Source organism: Platalea leucorodia, assembly GCF_965183815.1.
Source record: "Platalea leucorodia genome assembly, chromosome: 1".
Lineage (NCBI taxonomy): Eukaryota > Metazoa > Chordata > Aves > Pelecaniformes > Threskiornithidae > Platalea > Platalea leucorodia.
In genome coordinates this window covers 13,136,267-13,155,143 of record NC_138823.1, presented here as the reverse complement: position 1 = coordinate 13,155,143, position 18,877 = coordinate 13,136,267, and the positions used below count along the sequence as shown (strand labels likewise).

Sequence of the window (18,877 nt, the reverse complement as noted above, 5' to 3'; positions counted from 1 at the left end):
CAAGAAGGAGGGACTGGCAGCTATGGGAGGAAAAAGGAGACCCTTTGTTGAGGGGAAAATACTGTATCACATTTGTAGAGATAATTCCTTTTGCCCCCCCTCTTTAAAGCCAACTCTACAAAACACATCTGCTCTTTCTCTCTGCTCTCTCTACTCACTGAAGAGCTGAAGGACCAATGGAAGAGTAAAACAGGAAAAGGACAACCAGCACAGACCTCTGAACAGCCAAGCTGGGCCTGTGCTGTTGCTGGGAGAGGTGCTTTATCTTTGTCAGCTCGGCAGCTGTACCACCTCCCACTTTGGGGCCATGGGGAGTTCTGCCATCAGTTTCCCAAGAAGCAGGACTGCACCCTGGGTCCTTGCTGAATGTCCTGACATGTTTTATCTGTGACGGCAACCAAACCGGGGCCATGCTTCCCTGTCTGTGTCTCACCCCACGAACACAACTTGTTCCTGGATGACTATGGTAGGTTCCTGGCAAGGAGTTGTGGCTAAAATTGAGTTGAATGCAAGGAATGAGGAAGCTCTAATGAGGCTACAGAGCCACTTTAGCCAGGCATGATCTAAAGAATGACCTCATCAAGCTTTAGCTGGGTTGGTTAGTTTTAAACTGGATCAATTCCCTAATCCAGTAGAGAAAGAAGTGGGAGGCAGAAAAACCCCACGCAGTGGTAGCTGGGGTTGATGCTGGGCTGAAGCATCTCTGTAACACAGCTTGACGAGGAACCCTTGTCCAGTCCTGTTCACGGCTTTGCTGCTGGAAGGGCGTGAGAACTAACTAAATAAATGGCAAAAGCTGTTGTGGTGTATGTGCCACTGACACAGTGGGTGTCCTCACCAGGGAAGTTTACACAAATGCTTTTATGTTTATCTTAGTTCACTGGAAAACTGCTTTTGATCTGGAACCTCTAATTTATGAGAAGCTTTTATCTCTAGTCTTGTCACAGGCATAAGAATTATGTGTGTGGGAAGTCAGTAGATTGGAAACTTATCTTGGATTTCCTTTCTTTGCCTCTTGCTGTCTTGGTTTGAAAAGAAGTTTTGGCTCTTCTCTCAGTATATACACAGCCAAATTTTAAAAATAAACAAAATTAGATGAAGCATAAACCCAGAGTTTTCTCTTGTTTGCTTTCAATAAAAGGAAAATCAGAATATAATGATCTTGCTTGGAAATCAAAAATCCCTCTTAACAGCTCCTTGAGTTTAATTAGAGTCCAGCACAGAAAAGGGCTTGGAGATATTGCATTGACTTTGCTTTACTTTTTCAGAAAGGGACTGTTTGCTGGCATGAAGCTGAAGAAGAAGAAAAAAGGCGAGAAAGGGTTGACTATTGCAAACAAAGATGCACTGGGTAAGGCCTCATAAATAAATACTGCAACTGGGAAGAGCAGGTGGGGGATCATATTATATCTAATTTCATGTGAACTCATTTGAATTGTGTTTTAGGGCTTAGTATTGATACAACCGGCAGTAAACTCCTTATCACTCCCAAGTAAACAGAGAGCTAATTTTTTTTGCATTAACTGTTTCGTTAAGCCCATCTTCAGATTCTGTGAGTTCAGACTGCTATATCTGGTAGAGTAAAACAAAAATGTCAGCTTGACTTTTACCATAGAGAGATGACACATTTCTGAAATTTTTTTTTTCTACTCTAGAGATAGACAAGTCATTATAGGTGTGTAATTCCTCCAGAAGATCTGCTTCTTCTAGAAACCATAAGAACACAACCTGAGTAGGCTCTGATGGCTGGATGGGCTGGCTTGATAAAGCTGGGAGCTTTACTTAGCAGCAATTCTCCTCTTAAATGTATGGCAGTTCTTTTATTTTTTATTGTTAATAATTATTTTTTATTTTTAACAGATGTGGGTATATCCATAAGACATGCAGAGTCTCCTATTTTTTTCCCTTAATACACCATTAGTTTCCAAGCTAAGGATACGTTCCCCTGCACATCCTACCACTGTCATTTTCCTCCTGTCACCACAGTCCTCTCATTCACCAAAACCTGTAGTTCAGCCACAACAAAGTCTTCACCTTCTGTAGTTTTATTTTGCAGTCTCATGTCTCAAATTGCACAGAATTTTGAAAACATGGACTACTATGTGTTTAGTGCAGCCCTTGAATTACAGTGTTGTAATAAACCAGTCGTGTGTGTCTTGACTCCCTATTGGGCAGAAACAGGAATACATATTTTGTGCCATAAGCATCATTTAGCTAAAGGGCACTACTTTTAAAAAGATTCCCCTCTGGTCCTTACAGTAAGGGGTTTGGGCTTTTGGAGCAGAAAAAACCTAAAGACCATTAAACTTCTTACTAATTACAGATATGTTGGAGTTAGTTTATTTATCTTATGCTCCATGAAATATACCATGCTCTACAGTATGGTCGTCATGGGAACTTGGTGCTACAGATGCAAAACTATAGACAGATGCCTTTGCCTCAAGGGCTGAAAATCAGGCTATGCCCACACAGATACAGAGACAAGTTCACCTTCCGTGTGTTCGGCTGGACAAGAGCCAGAGGGGCAGTTGGGGAGCATATATGTTATATGAGATTGCTAGTGGAGGAACCTTCATTGAGCATATGTTATATGAGATTGCTAGTGGAGGAACCTTCATGGAGCTCGCTCATGCCTGGCTGCCTTGCAACACAAGCAAAAGTTGTGTCTGTCTGTACCTGTCTGGCGGTTCGCCTCAGAGTAGGGGCTTGTGGAAGCCAGCCGAAAAAGGAACATTCAGACCTGATGAGAGCTATCCAAGTGAGTTTTGCTGCACAATGGATGGTCCTTTGCTGCCATCGCCAGTTTCTAAACACCCAAGTGACCATACCTTTTCAAAGAGACAAGGAAGCACTATTATAACCCTTTGTCTAGTTTTGTGGTGGGAGCACAGTGCCATAGAATACTTGCAGAAAATGCACTTGGATGTGTTTCCTTTTGTTTGATCAAGGTCATCCAGAAGGTCACCTAAGCCCCTGGGTATTGCTGGGCAAGTCATCTTTACTGTTGCAGGTACCACTGAACAGCTTCTAGACCAGAAATAACTTATGTCCAGAGTCAATGAACATTTCTTGCTTATAAATGTAACTATTGGAATGAACTACAGGCACCCAAATTTTAAACTTTCACCTAAAACACACAGCTCCCTTCCCAAGGCAGGTATTGAACACAGACAGGTTCAGCAAGGAGCAGAGATGCTGGTAGGACTTCTGTCACACCAGAAGGACAAAGCAGAGCAGTGTGAAAAGGGCTTCTCTGGCCAAATGTCAATGTGTACATCTGAGCTAGTTGCTGAGATTTTCTTTATGGTCAGGAAGAAAAATAAGCACTTCTGGAAGCAATTTGTCTCACCTGAGTATAACTCTCTACAAGAGATCCCATGAATCATGCTCTTCAACTCTTTCTGTTCTTGATCTTCCAGTTCATCATCTCTGCAAAGAGGAAAGGTGAGAAATGATTTCTAAGCTAGGCTCCTCTTTGGTCGCTTGGAAGGGACTGAAGTGTGTCGCTGTTATGACAAACCATGGATGGCTGACTCACTGCTGCAAAGTAATAAGTGCAAAACCCAGCAATAATCTGTCCCACTGTCTTTCTAGCATCTCTCTAGAGAGATGGGGCAGTTGGATGCGACTAGTGTGCATGTGCCTGTTGTGGGTGCACATGGGGTGAAGAGAGCAGCTACAGCCACAATTTATATGGTATATGATTTTGCGCAGGAGGGGAGCTGCTGCTGTAATCAATGCTGCTCAATACAAACCACTATTGTATCTCTGATTGTGATACCCTAATAAATAAAATATTCAGTTCATTCTGATGAATTCACTGATCTGCTCAAAGCTAGCTTTTTGCTAGTAGAAATCAAAGGTGAGTTTTACTTTCTTGATTGTTTTCTTCATCAGGTGATCATGATGAAAGTGCAAATCTTCACCATGACACTCTCAGAAGACAAGAAGAGAGAGAGGAAGACTTAATGACCAGCGATGCACTGTCCAATGTTTTTGGACCCTTAAGCCCAAAGAGGAAAAGGTGCTCCTTGGCGTACCTTACCTAACATCCCCCAAAACACCTTTTCTATCCTTCTCGGGAATGGCATTGCCCTACGACAATACATCTGCTGACAGAAAATCCATTTGCTGACAGCAGTGATCCCTTCGCTCCTACTCTCCCACCTGACAGAGTGGGATGTACTTGGCAGCAAAATATTATCAGCTCAAGACAGATTGTCACCAGACTCTATCCAGTGCAGGGAGAGATTGAAATGGATGCTGAGAGTGCCTCAACTGTGCTAATGAACTCTGCTAACGAAAATGAGCCAAAGGGGACAGCAATCTCTATAGCCAAGAGCTTGTGTAGTTTTTTTCATACAGGGCAGGAATAGAGTCAGGTTTGATGGGATCAACAAGTGAAATCATGCCCATGCATGGCAGGTAGCTGCACTGGTCTGTGTGGATGCAAAACAATTCCCTATTACCAAGTCAATGAGAAAGACAGAGAGGGTCTCTGCTGATGAGATCAAGCCTAACAGTTCACAACAAAGCTACCTGCCATAAACAATGCTTGCTTAGTGATAAGAAGTCTTTCCAACATGTGTCCAAGTACCAGATCTTGCCTAGAGATGTCTAAGGACATGTTTTGTCATTCAAACAGGGCAAAGCTGGTGACCAGAATTCATGAAGAGGAGATGAAATCCCAGAACTACCAGGTGAGCAGGGGCTGATGGCCCTTCTGTGCCTGTGAAATCCCCAGGCAGGCTGCACCTGAGCCCAGGAGTGCGTGTGGTGTCCTTTTGCCTCACAGATTGCCATCACCATCATCGAGGCCAGGCAGCTGGTGGGTGAGAACATTGACCCTGTGGTGATCATCGAGATAGGTGACGAGAAGAAGCAAACGACAGTAAAGGAAGGCACAAATGCCCCTTTCTACAATGAGGTAGGTGCTTTCTCTTGAAGAAGGCACTTTATTCAATGGCTCTGGGTGGCCTTCACCACTTGGTAGCTCAAAAGGGGATGAACTAGGCTTGTAGCACCTTCATGTCTGAGCAGGGAGGTCTGTCCAGGAGCAGTTTGAGTTTCAAGATTGGCCAAGCACTAGCAATAACTCCCTTGTGTTTAGCTCTATTTGCTCTTTCTCTTTTCAAGCTCTGTCCATCCTGTTCCCCGTTCCCTCCACCGCATCCTGCCCTACTACCACTGCCTCTGCATTTTTTCAAATGATCCATTTGAGAGCTTTGTCTAAACTGCGCCCCACCCCCGTCCCCCCCTTCCTACCACTTCACTGTTTTGGCCTTTCCCTGACATGTATTTGTCCCAGCTGGTCACAAATGAGACCAACACAACTCCCAAAAACAAACGGTCCTTTGGGTTTCCTCGTGCCTCCTGTCCCTTTTGACAATACCCTCTGATGCACAGTGAGGGCCACGGGCATTTGTGAAGGGCAGTGCTGTGCAGCCATGCAAGAAGAAAAGTAGAAAACAGGTCTGGTCCATGGCAGACATGAACTAGGGAGCAAGAAAAGGGTTTTGCTGTGTCCACCACTGCCTCCCCAGCCCCCCCACCCCGAGTCTCACCGGGGCTCTGTGCGGTAACCCAAAAAGCTATACCTTGCTGCTTACAGTTCTGGCTACCAGCACAAGGACGATTCTGATCTGCTGTCCCCTTTTCCCACAGTACTTTGTGTTTGATTTCGTTGGACCGCAGGTGTTCCTGTTCGACAAAATAATCAACATCTCTGTAAGTACCTAGGAAAGCTTAGCACAGCAAGTAAAGGTCATTGTTACTTGTGTCACTTCAGCTCTAAATGATTCTTCTTAATGTAATTAAAAAGAAAAATAATTTTAGGTACCAAGAGTGCTATAAAGTAAGCATGAAGTATAGGAGGGAGAAAGGATAGGTGAAAGGTAAAGGAGGAAAGGCAGCTGGCAATGATTTGAAGGAATGTAACCCTAAAGAAAGAGTAAGTGTGTATTTTCAGGGACACTCATTGCTGGCTTGGCAATCTGCAAGGTAGAATGAGAAAATTCAGCTTAGCTAACTCCTGTTAGCATTGTCTTCATCCCTTTAATTTTCAAGCTGCCACTTGTTTCAAATGACTGATTTGAAACTTCTGTCTTATCTCAGTTCCTCAGATACGACTGTTTCTAACTAAACTCTCCAAGTACCTTATCCTCAGCAGCAGCTCTCGGGCTGTCCGGGAGTGTCAGTGGCTGGTTGCTGTTAGCATGGGAGTGGGCTCCAAGTGTTCAGTGCTGCTCCCACTGCTCGCTGCAAGTAAAGTCCCGGCGAAGCTATGTGACACCTCAGAACAGCCCTGATGAAGACACACATGCTCTTGGACTTGGGGCATTAGATGATGATTTGCAGTTTGGTAGGCCAGGTCTATGGAGGCTTGCTAATTATCTTACCTGAGGCTCCTGAGGTTCATCACCACATTTAGCAAAGCTGCTAAGGAATTAAGGAAGATCTCAGGAGACTCTGGACAGTACTGTATTTGTATTACTTAGAAATATCACAAGCTGTGCCATTCATGAGCTGTTTTTTGCATTTCTACTGCCAAAAGTCCCACCATTTGGCCAGAGAAATGAGCAGTGAGTTGGCCCAGGAAAGGTTCTTTTTCCCTGAAATGCTTTGTCCATTTCAAAAAAGTACACCAGGAAAGGGTCTGTGCTGGTTGTGCATGACAGAGAGAGGCAGTGCTCAGGAGCTACAGGAAACATCTGTGCAAAACCTCTTAGAGATGTTCACTGTGTACCTGCTTTGCTGAGCTGCTAATACAGTGACTTTTCCCAGCTACAGAAATAAAAAATATTCATTTACATGTAGCCAGCTGGACAACTATGTTTTCAATGCTGGTAGTAAATTAACAGTCTGAATCCTAAGCTCCAGTTCAAAGCCACTATATCACCTGCACAGCTCAAATATATGAACTTCATACCCACATAAGGTATCTGCAGATCTGACCTTCACAGGACAGAGTTTACTACAGGCTGACAATGGCCCATCTTTTGCATGGGAATAGATATCATCTCACTGTTATGACTTATATCACAGTGTGATATAACACATATATGTTTTTGACATGGTTAGTATCAGCACAGTACCGAGGCATCAACTCTTGTGAGCTACTGCTGCTTGGGGATGTACAGTTATTTTTCTCCAAGATATGGCCAGTCTTTCCGATCTCACATTCTTTTGAAGGATTCCATATATCCAGTGGTGGAGGGAAGAGTGCCAGCTTTCCGAGTGTGTTGGGGGTGTGGGGAAATGTGTCACCATTACCTGCTGTAAATCTGCATAGTTTCATCAGGCTCAGCAAACTCGTTTGATTTATAGCTGGTGAAGGTGCAACATTAAGAAATTAAAGGTCTTCTAGATAAAAATGACTTTTTTTTTTTTTTTAATCAAACTAACCCAGTGCAATGCTCATGTATGCTACTGAAAACAGAGATTCATTACCTTGCAACATAGTTTTGGAGAATGCAATGTATCAAGTGAATAGAAACCAATAGAGGAAATATGTGTGCTGGGAGCGAAGGAACTGCTGGGGAAAGTTTCACAGCACTTGCTTAGTATGAATCTCACTTAAGGAGAAACAAAGATTGGCAGCCTCCATTACCAGCAATCATTCATGCACTGAATTAGCTTCTTCTGTGAAAACGAACTCATCTGCATATGGAAGCTCAAGGAAAACAAAAAAGATTAGTGCCGTTGTCCATCAGTTCAGCAGTTAGTCTAACTGTATTCAAACCCTGCATTTGAGGGGAAAATGAGTTTTTTGATTTCTCAGCACCTGCTAATTAATAGAATTTTTATTGATTAATATCTTCCAGTGTATTCCAGCAACCTTGTAGTAATGCCACAGTAAAACTGAGTTGCCCCTTTCATCTAGACCTGTATCTCCAGTACTGAAATATTCCCCAGTTTAACACTGTGCCTCCTTGTCCTCATTCAGAAAATCTGAAGAAAATCCTTCAGTCATCTATAGAGTCAATCAAGTGCGAAAAGACACAAACCTTTAATTAGATACAATGTAGATATGATGCTCCCTCTCAGCGAAGACAAGAGATGTTTGCTATAAGCTTCATGCTCACTTGCTGTGTTACGTTAGAAAAAATACGCTTGGGGAAAAAGTACCAGGAAAGATGCAGAGGATTTAATAGAAGCAGTGAGTTATTTCCTCAGCAGTTAAAAGCAACATGTGTGCTACAGGGAGTGGAAACCCCTGTCATTTCAGGGGGAACAGGGGGCATTTACCCAAGGACACCACATTTCACACAGCAAATCTCAAGGACAGAGAAGTGAGGCTTACACATTTAATGCTCTCTGAAAATGCTGTCATGCCTTGGAGAGAAAATGCAAAGAGCAATGAGACAGGGCCAACTTGGACTCACCACATATCCTCCTCTTCTTTCTGGTCTTAAAGAAACTCCTTTTTATTTGGCTACAGAAAGGCTACAGCCTTCTTGCCCCTTCAATCCATCCCGTGTTGGATCAGTTGATTTAGGTGAGCTCCTATTTCCATGTAGTTCCTCCAAAGCTGTAATTTTGCCTGGCTTCAGGATGAAACCCACCAGTTTTCATGGCTTCTTCCCCACCGCCGTGTGCCCTAGTCCAACCTCATAGGAGCGAGGGTTCACGACTACAATGGGACCTGGCAGCATCCGGGATTGAGGAAAAGCAACACTAGTAGATGAAGCATTGGCTTCACACTCTCTCCTCTCCCACATGAAGGCTGCTTAATTTTTAAGCTTTAATAGTAGAGTAAAATAAAACTGCTCCTTTGTCTGCTTTTGATTTTTTCAGCCCTAGAAACTCCTTCCATGTTGAAGTGAGGAGTTACCAAGGACAACAGAGTGTATTCCCTAAATGACAGGGGCACAGTGGCCCCAGGCCTTTAACGCAGAATGACATTATGTTGCAACAAGAAACCTCCTGAATTTTCTGGTAGATCTTGATGAAGGTGTCAGTGATCTTTACTTTGGAACGTATCTCTCCTGGTCTTGAAGAAAAATGCACAAAATGAAGTCACATGACAAATCCAATGCAAAATCGCAGAAGTCTTGTATCCCTATCTAGGTCCAAAGCCAGGGTATGATGTCTTCCAGATTCCTAAAATGCTCTCAGAGGCTTAGTTGTTTAGCTCCAACATTTAGATTTAGCTTCTGTGAACTTGAATCCCATGGGCTTAGTTTCTCTTTGCAATTCGGCCAAGGTGTTCCAGACAATTCAGCTTGCTTTCAGAAGCTTTTCCACAATCAAGGAACAGGTTTCAATCTTTTAAGCTATTCTGAAACCAGGTGAGATACATTTTTTTAGAAATACAGTTCTAGAGCCATTCTTCCCTTAGAAGATGTTGCTAGCCTCTGCCTTGTCTGTAAAGTGAAGCACATGTATGTATTTGAAAACCAGGCACAGAAGTACATAGATCTAGGAATCATGACAAATGAAATTATTAATTAAATTTGAATTAAATTAAATTAAATTAAATTCATTACTTGGCAGGAAGGATAAGGAGACAGACTTGCTGGGGCCTGCTTGCCATCTCATTTACATCTATATCTCTTCTCTGATTTCATTAATATTGTGGGAGGTAAATCAGAATTTAGTCTCTTGGTTTATGTGCACATTGAAGTGTTGCAAAGAAACACTTGAATTCTTTCTCCTCTGGGTGTACTCAGTTCTTATGGCAATTCAGCTATTGCACAGAAAGTGATATGATTTCTGCAGCCTAGTGTGAAACCAATGATGCCCCATGTGTTTATATTCATTATGATTTATTTAAAACTGCCAGGATAAGTAATATAACTGTATCTGCTCTGAAGACACATCCATCTGATTCCTGCTCTATATAATCCTGGGACCTGAGATGAACCTGTGTGATTCCACTTGGATGCAACTATATTGGTTTCTAAATTGAAACAATATTGGGTAAAGAACAGATTTCAAATGCTTGCTGTATCTGCTGTGGCTATGTACACCCAGTTTTGAGTAGTGCTGGATGTCGCTGCTTAGTACCTCGGAACCAAACACGATCTTTGTTTGGATTGCTCTTTCTTATGCTGACTGGGAAGAGAAATAGTGACATTCTTTAACCAGCCTTTTTCTAACAGGTTATGCACAACAAACTGATTGGAAGTGTGCTGATAGGCTCCTTTAAAGTAGATCTGGGGACTGTGTATGGTCAGCCAGGTAAGTGGTGTATTTTCTGCCCTTTTTGTTGTTAAATGAGGCATGAGGCAGGGAAGGAGAGGAGAGGAGGTGTGCTGCTTTTCCACTTAGATGTTTGTGGTTTATGCCGAAGGATAAACTTAACAACGTTTTTGGAAGGTTGTTTTCCTATTTGGATACCAGAGCACCAGCCAAATTTTTGGAAGAAATTTCAACACTGAAAACACCTTGATAATCTGCCCATTGGTGGGAAGTACTTGTCAAGGTTGGCTTTTCTTTAGGGGGTCAGAGTGGGCAGCTCAATGCTCTACAAACCCAGCTCAACTAAATCATCACAGAGTATCCAAAGCTCTGCTGCATGTGTTGGGGTGGAGGAAGGGAGAGCGGGATGAAGCGTGGAAGGAATGGTGAGGAGAGCACAAGATGGGAGAAGGAGCAAACAGTAACAGGAGAGAGAAGGAGATGACAGAGGTGACCGTGGGTCACTTGCCATCTTCAGAGCTGACCAGTGCTTTCTGAAATTTGAAGCTAAGAAAAGATCACCTACCCCTTTTTTGGCCTTCTTTTACAACCATCCACAAAACATGTATCTTTCTCTCTTTCATAATTACTCAATGACCTGGTCTTTTCTCAGTCTTTGGGAATGAACATATTTAGGGCACTTGCTATAGATGTCACCCAGCTACAGCGAAAGTGTAGAGTCATTCAGACCACTCTCTCTTCAGGGCTCCGGCAAGACTTAGTAGAGAGAAATGGCCTGACTGAAGTGAGCAGTCTACGTCCGCACTCAGACTGCGTTAGCCTCTGAATTCTGTCCTGTATTTTCTGCTCATACTTTTACAGGAGGGTAGTGTCTGAGGGTCGATCTTGAGCTCATATCCCTGGTACACTCTGGTCTCTCCCTCCCACTCCTTTACACACCCAAGGTGACGGCCAAGGACTTAATGTAAGGTTTTTAGGACCTTGCTTGAGGGAGGTTGCTGAAGCAGGGCTGCAGCAAGGGCTGTTGTGGGTGAATTGTCTTGTGCATTTTCCCACTGGAAAGATGGAGCTGAACCTGCTTCTGGCTGCTGCTTCTTCCTCTGGTGACTGTCCATCCTCCTTCCTCTCTTTCTCAGCTGGCTGCCAGTGTTACGCCTGGCCATAGCTCCCCGCAAGGGTTTTTCTGCCGGAGAGTTCTGAGATCTTCAGACAGTTCTCATCAAAAAGTTGGCCTTTCCTCATAAAGCCTCAGCCTTAATTCAGCTGCTGAAATCTCACCCAACCTTCCACTGGTCTTTAGTTACTGATCTTAGTAACCATTGATGAAAATGAGCTTGTTCCTGATGAGCTCTGGATCAATCCTTTGCCTTTTTGGTCACACAACATTTTGGACCCTCTAGATGTTCCTGGTAAGAAAAAGTGTACTTCAGCATGATCCTCCTGAAAGCACAAATGTTGTTTGCATTGCCCTTTCTGGGAGTGGAGAGGAGAAACATTTGCATTTTTTGCATCCTCTGTTTGGGCGTTTAAGTTTCTCCATCTTACAGGTCATCAGTTTTGTGACAAGTGGGCGCTTCTCACAGACCCTGCTGACATTAGGACAGGAGCCAAGGGATACCTGAAGTGTGACATCAGTGTGACTGGGAAAGGTGATGCGATACAAGCTACGCAGAAAACAGCTGATACTGAGGAGCAGATTGAAAAGTACTGCAATGGTTTCTTTTTTACTGCTTTCTTCTTTACGAAGTACCTCAAGAGTCCTCTGCCCTCCTTTCAGTCCTTTCCTTGCTAACTCAGAGTTAAGAGCAGGATAGCATTGTACACCTGACTGTTCTGATGTGCTCAAAGAGAGTTTTTTACAATCCTCGCAACTAAATTGGAGGGCATGTTAGGGTCACTTCTCTGCAGCTGATAGAGTTGACCATGCCCTGTGGCTAAAAGTGCCAGATTACCCCTGACAGAAGGTTCATTGATCTGAAACCAGTTAAATATTTCTGAAAAGCAGTGAAGTAAGAAGAAAAAATATGAGGAAAAGCTATTTCTTCTCCTCTATCATCAGATGTGTGTGCATGGATATTTTCCATATCCTTAAACAAACTCAAGTGCATTAACATTCTGCTTGTAAAATACAGAAGTTCAAGGTGGTAAAGTATGTTGCCAGCATACTTCACATTTTATAGGAGCAGTGTTTCTGGTCAGTACTGACATACTGGACCAAGTCCCTGGAGAGTCACCAAGACGATGGAGGGCTGGAGCGCACAGTTTACAAGGAAAGGGGTGGGGGTGGGAGGGTGGGGGGGTGGGGTGGTTTCTTGAGCCTTAAGAAGAGCACATAAAAGGGTATCCTACATGAAGAGGGCTGAGCCAGACTCTTTTCAGAGGAATACATTAGAAGGATGAGAGACTTTGGACGCAGGTTAGAACAAGGGAATTTCAGAACAGATAGAAGATTTTTTTTTTTTTTTGCTATGAAGGTGGTCAAATGTAACAGAGTCCCAGAGAGAGTGGGGAATCTCTGTCCCTGGAGATATCCAGAATTTACTGGACAAAGTCCTGAGCAACCTGATCTAACTGGACCTGGTTCTATACCACATAGACAAGCTTGCTGAATAATGCTGTATCATTTCCTTATGGTAACCAGAAAATGTTTTGATTTAGATACAGAAGAAAATTCATACACCTTTTTGTGTCTTCTCAGGATGCAAGCTAACTTGAGACGACAATTTTGTTGGAAAAAATATCACTTCATTGTCTGAGTTTTCAATTTTAAGGAAATGGCTCCTTTTTTCTTTCAGGAACCTCTTGATCCCCAAAGGCTTTCCATCTGAAAGACCATGGGCAAGATTTTATGTGAGAATTTACAAAGCAGAAGGACTTCCAAAGATGAACTCTAGCATCATGGCCAATGTCACCAAAGCATTCATAGGCGACAGTAAGGACCTTGTGGATCCCTATGTGGTGGTCATGTTTGCAGGTCAAATGGTAATTGGGATCCTCTTGATCACAAATGTAGGCCTTCTTTGCTATTAGCTGTGCTACAGGCAGGTGATTATGCTGATGTCCTTTAACTTACAGTTACATAAATTAAATAAAACACATATTTCTGTCATCAGAAAGAAAAAATTCAGTTCTTAAATTATGCAGGAATAAAGTAATGGAAACACTTAATGCCAGCAGATCTAATATCAGCCTCACAGCAGTAGGTTAGAGTCAGGCAGCAGGAGGGGAAAGAGAATGCTCTAGATCTGTTGCTAAAACATCAAGTTACAGGACAGTGGATTACCCAGTGTGGTATTAGGTAAGTGCTATGTTCTGGTCTCCCTAGAGTGAAAAAAGGAAGCAGGGCTGAAATCAGTAAAGATGGTTCAGTCTGTTTTTTTAGGGCTGTGTAATCGACTTCTGAATTACTCTGCTGTAATTCAGGACCCTTGCAGCTTTTCTGTGGGTAGCAGAAGAAGCAGCATTTGAGTAGACTCTGTCTCAGTGTTGCCTAGCTTCATTGCTCCCAGAGCTCCTTCAACATCAAACATGGTGCTACAGAAAGCTGCTGAGTGGGGCCTTCTGACTTTGGTGGAAGAGCAGCGCAGAGGAGGTCCAGGGGCCTGGTTCCTCTGGATACACCCATGAAACACCATGTAAGGGAGCTTGTCTTGATTATTGGTGTAAATAAAGAGAGAATCAAACTGGAAACGATTTTAAGACAGCAATGCTTTCTGTGTGCAAGGAAGCCTTACAGAGAACTCCAGTTAGTCCTTTATAGATATTGCAGGCATGAGAATGAGGCCCTTGCTGCTGATTTTGTGTTTTCTTGCGAATCTAAATTGCAAAGCATTACATCTCAAACTAGTATGGCTTAAAACAGCCCAATGCATGCAGCTACTTCAGGTTTAATAGAGGGCTGAAGAAGACATAAGAATGGGTCACTGATGTGAGTTTGCACACTGGTGTGTAAAATACCAGTTTAGAGGTATCGTTGGTGGGTTTCCTGACTCGGTTCTCCCCACCAAATGTGAAAATAGAAGGCCTACCACAGTCTGCGGCTGCACAGACTGTGACACAGTCCTGCCATCTCCTCCAGACTAGGAGGAATAACTCTGGTCTCTACATCGCTAGCACACAGGCATATGTCCAGAACGTGAGCCACAGTAATCATATTTTATACTGGATAGATTGCCCCATTTAAGGTAATTCCATTGGTACATGCAGCCTGACAGCTGTAATGAATTTCATCTTTTATGAGACAAACTGAACTGCATTACTACTACCCAGGTATTTCAAAAGCCATTTGAAGATGTGCAGTTTGTAGCAGAAATGCCAAAGTCTGGCTTCACAGATATGATTTGTGCATAAGGGCCCTGAAGAATTAGATCTTATTCCAGGCTCTGCTGTGTGCAGGTGAGAATTCTGTAGCCATAATATGGTCTTTTATTAGATATGGAAGGGAAAATAAACAAGCTAATAGAAAAGCCAAAGTACTTTTAATATAGGATATTTGTGCTTTAAAAATGACCGGAGGGATGTTGCTAAGTGCAATTTGTGCTATACTCATTGCCATTCTCCAGAGTCTGACCCCAGAGTCAGATTAAATTTGCTGGACTTTCATTTCAGGGTCGCACAACAGTGCAGAAGAACTGTGCAGATCCAGTATGGCATGAACAGATTATCTTCAAGGAAATGTTCCCTCCACTCTGCCGAAGAGTCAAAATCCAGGTCTGGGATGAAGGCAGCATGAATGATGTGGCCTTAGCCACCCACTTCATTGACTTGAAGAAAATATCAAATGAACAAGATGGTGACAAAGGTAAAGGGGAAAATGTCTGTTCCAGAATATGCCCTTAAAGTAAAATCTACTTGCTTGGGATCTGGGCACTGGCTAATCCTATTTTAAGGAATGCCTAGAGCTCAGGTGAACTGCCATAGTTTTTGTTGGTTCTGAGAGACCTTCTCTTGCTTAATTTGAAGTTATATCACGTTGTGCTTGGTGCATGGTGGTCTGCCACTGCCTTTCTTGTTACAGGGCTGCTACATAATTTGGTACCTTCTTTGCGACTGTGGCAATAGTTTGCTCTGGTCCACTAGGGATGACTGATGTAAGTTTATAGCTTGTGCAAGTTTCTGTTGGGCAATGAAAGCAAAAAGTGAAAATCACGGGCAGAGCAGGCTTGTGTTTTTGATCTACCCTGTAAGAGCAAAGTGTTTAGGTAAGGCTCAGCTGAGTGCTATCATAGCTCAAGGAGGTACCATCGACTAGTGTGCTTGTCCTCATGTATGTGAGGTAAAGCTCACTATCTGGAGTCTTTTCACTGATGGCTGAGTCTACATATATAGCCTTATTTACATTGTGTGATCTCCGTGTGGAACATGGTCAGTTATCACAGCTCAGCAAAGGCACAGTAACTCCTTAAACTTGGCAATTCAAATGTGTATCTGAGTCCTTAACCAGAAAATAAAGGAGAAATCATATAAACTGAGTGGTGACATGGGCTTGGGAACAGTTTGGACAAGGTGAGAAAGCCTCTATTCCTCTCCCACCATGTCCCAGCCCTCAGTCTATGGGAGCAAGCTCTTTTTTCCAAGAGGTGCAATAGGCCTCATGCCCCAGCACGTGTGGTACAAACACCTTCTGAGAAAGAGCTCCATAGCAGCAGAGTCCCTGGTTGGGTATTGGCAGAGGCTCCTTAGTGCCTAAGAATAGCCTCGCAAAACAATGCCGTATATGAGGTGGTCCCCACCTGCATAGAAATGGGTCCAGGTTTCGCTTTTGGTGTGCAAGAGGCGAGATTTCTTGGAGCAGACAGTGAGGAGAGCATGCTAACACCTAACAGAAATGCCATAAAAGGTTCTTTATCTCCAGGGTTTTTGCCTACATTTGGGCCTGCCTGGATCAATCTCTATGGCTCACCCAGGAACCACAGCCTCATGGATGACTACCAGGAGCTTAACGAAGGTTTTGGAGAAGGGGTCTCCTTCAGGGGACGTCTCTTCATTGAGATTGCTGTGGAGATACTTTCAGGAGGAGCCCGTGAGTTGAAGTTTTCAAGTATTATCAAGGATATCAAATTGCCGTCTAAAGATAAAGACTTCAAAGCACCCAAAGGAAAAGACAAAACTGAGAAAGCAGGAGAGGATCGAAAGTCAGCTTCTCCTTCAGATAAGACGAACTCTACTGAAGTGGAAGTTGAGCCATTTGATGTGCCTTCAGAGGTCAGTATGATATTAAGAGATTGATTGACATGTGTCCCTAAACCTCCGAGGATGGCACTGATGTGTGTATTTGGGTTTAGGTCATCTAATACTGCTTTTCTGTGCTTCCTACAGCTTCTTCATGCCTCCATAGTCTTGGGACCTTCCCATAATCATGCAGCACAAATGGAGCATTCATGTGTACCTGTAACTCATAAAAAAATCTCAAGTAGGACTTGGTTTCCATAAAACTTAGTCTCCTGTCCTATTGTCCCTTCTGCACTAGCTGCATCCATGTGTTCCTGCTAGAAACTTATATGATGTAATATCTGCTAAATGACAGAGAGTCGATGGGGCCAGCTGATAATTATGAAGTCTGATTTCCTGCATTCATTTGAGAAAATCAGTAGTTGTCAATTGAAGTCAGTAGGGAATCACTGACATAGAATTTGTGCAAATTCAGAGAGATAGATACAGCCTAGCGTGTTTTACTCTACTCCTTTAACCCTGCGTTGTCAATGTGGTTGTAGATTGCTAATCTCTTTAGGTGAGGGGCTGCAAATCATGTACTCAGTCTCAATTGGTATTAACTGATATTACTGTCCTAACGTCACCTGTGGTACTGTGTTACATCATGGGGAGATCTGTGCTATGATGCTTTGAGAAGGTTGTGCAGCTGTGGCAGGGCATGTGGGCTCAGGTGCTGAGCCAATACTTGAGCTTTGATTCTCTACTCCATCACATCACCGTCTGGGAGCAACAACACACTGGTGCACACGCAAGCTCTATTTTTTTTTTACTCAATAAATAGGAAGAAAAATATTCTCATAACCAATTTTCTTCTCACTTCAGTACGTCATTGATCAAAATTTTGGCTTTTGTAGTGGGACTCCCACCTCAGTGCTTAAGGCACTCATGTCCTTTATTGGATCTGATTCTTGATCTTTTGACTCCACCTCTACAAGTAAATAAGAGAGGAGAAATTGTTCTTTGGTCTTGAGGCCTAGACTTGGCAAGTGTTCTTCCTTGGCCTGTGCCCTGGCATTGCATGCATGAGTGCTAGCTGGAGCAGGTCAAGGAGTGTGTTAGCAGAGAAATGGCATGGGTAATTGCAAGCCAATTTTGTGAACCTGTGCCCTGGTCTTGCTTTATATACTCATATAGTTGCAAATTGCCTCTGTCCTTCAGTTCTTCTCTGAAGATTGTAATAGAGTTGACATGAGAAAAAATTTATTTCCATATAGATTTTCCTCTATATGGAAGAAATCCATTATTGCGAGAGGCTCAAACACTATGGACTTAGGTTCTAGCTAAATACCCCAGGTAGAGGAACAAACCCTGCTGTAACACCAATAAATATTAATAGTAGTAATAAAGATTTATTTCTGGCTACTGTGCCTCAGTTTCAAATACAGAATGAGTAAAAGGCAACAACATAATACAGTGGTGCTTGATATTCTTTTGTTTTTGACATTCAGCAATATTTCATGCTACAGTAGACACAGTAATTGTATTACAGCTCTCTGAAAGGAAAAGCAGGAACTGGAGACATTACAAATAAGGCGAAAAACGTCTCATAGAGCCTCTGAGACAGTAGAGGCAAATTACCCAGCCCCACAGCACAACTTTATTGACCTATTCTGGCAGCAAGACATTAAACATTTGCAATTTGCTTTCTTTATAATGGGAGATAGATGTGTGTGTCATAGTTTCTGAGCCTCAGCTTTATTAGGCACCCTATGCTCTGAGTTCATGCTGAAAATAATCATGGTGCAGGGAAGCTAAATCTACTCTGGAGCTGCAATCTGTTTGTGGTGTTAGCTTTGATATGTGATGCTGCTAACTCTTTCACTGAAGACCTATGCCCTTTTACTGTGTATAGCAGAGGTTTTTCAAAATGAAATGATCACGGGCTGTGTCAAAAGCTGTTTCTGCTTTGCAGAAGTCAGGGAAAGAAATATTCGTATGCAAGTGATGTTTTATTCATTGCCTCACTCTTGCAAAAGAAGCTAGTACTGATCTTGCCTTATGGGCTTCAATATGCTCATGTCCATGCTGTGAAATGAGTAGGGTTTACATTGGAGAGATTGTGGCAGTCAGGGTGTAAATTTGGGGAGAACTCAAACCATAAAATATATCTCCTTTGAGCTTAGTCTTGGTTTGGGGTTAACAGCTTGTTTTGTTAATGACCCAAGAGCGCTAGAGGTATTAGCTGGCCTTCCTTGAGTGAGAGTGTGTGCCAGGGACAAGCAGATATCGAGTCTCCAGTAGATTTAAACAGAGCCTAGTAGAACCTTAAAACTCCACAAAAGGTCATTACACTTTTCAGGGTGTGCTGCTGTGCTGAGACCCTTTGGTTCCTGTGTTTCCAATTCTGTCAAAAGCTGAAAACAAGGTTACTGGGTTACTGTTTTCTGTGCTGTGATGCCAGGGAAGGCAAAGAGCGGAGGACTGTACCCTCCCACACTGAGACCCCACCTTTGGGCCTGTGGTTTAAAACACAGCAGGATAAAAAAAATGAAGGACTGCTTGGTTTCGGTAGGCTTTCGCA

At 43.0% G+C, this 18,877-nt stretch overlaps 1 protein-coding gene across 1 annotated transcript in view; it reads left to right on the top strand.

Annotated features, from left to right (window-relative positions):
* Positions 1-18,877, top strand: part of FER1L6 (fer-1 like family member 6) — a gene marked incomplete at both ends in the record, with an annotated part of 80,876 nt that overhangs the window by 11,628 nt on the left and 50,371 nt on the right. Inside the window, 10 exons of the mRNA XM_082315756.1 lie at positions 1,269-1,351; positions 3,898-4,024; positions 4,646-4,700; positions 4,796-4,927; positions 5,665-5,727; positions 10,104-10,182; positions 11,691-11,847; positions 12,939-13,125; positions 14,752-14,944; positions 15,998-16,347. Coding sequence (XP_082171882.1) covers positions 1,269-1,351; positions 3,898-4,024; positions 4,646-4,700; positions 4,796-4,927; positions 5,665-5,727; positions 10,104-10,182; positions 11,691-11,847; positions 12,939-13,125; positions 14,752-14,944; positions 15,998-16,347 — 1,426 coding nt within the window. The remainder of the gene's footprint in view (positions 1-1,268; positions 1,352-3,897; positions 4,025-4,645; positions 4,701-4,795; positions 4,928-5,664; positions 5,728-10,103; positions 10,183-11,690; positions 11,848-12,938; positions 13,126-14,751; positions 14,945-15,997; positions 16,348-18,877) is intronic.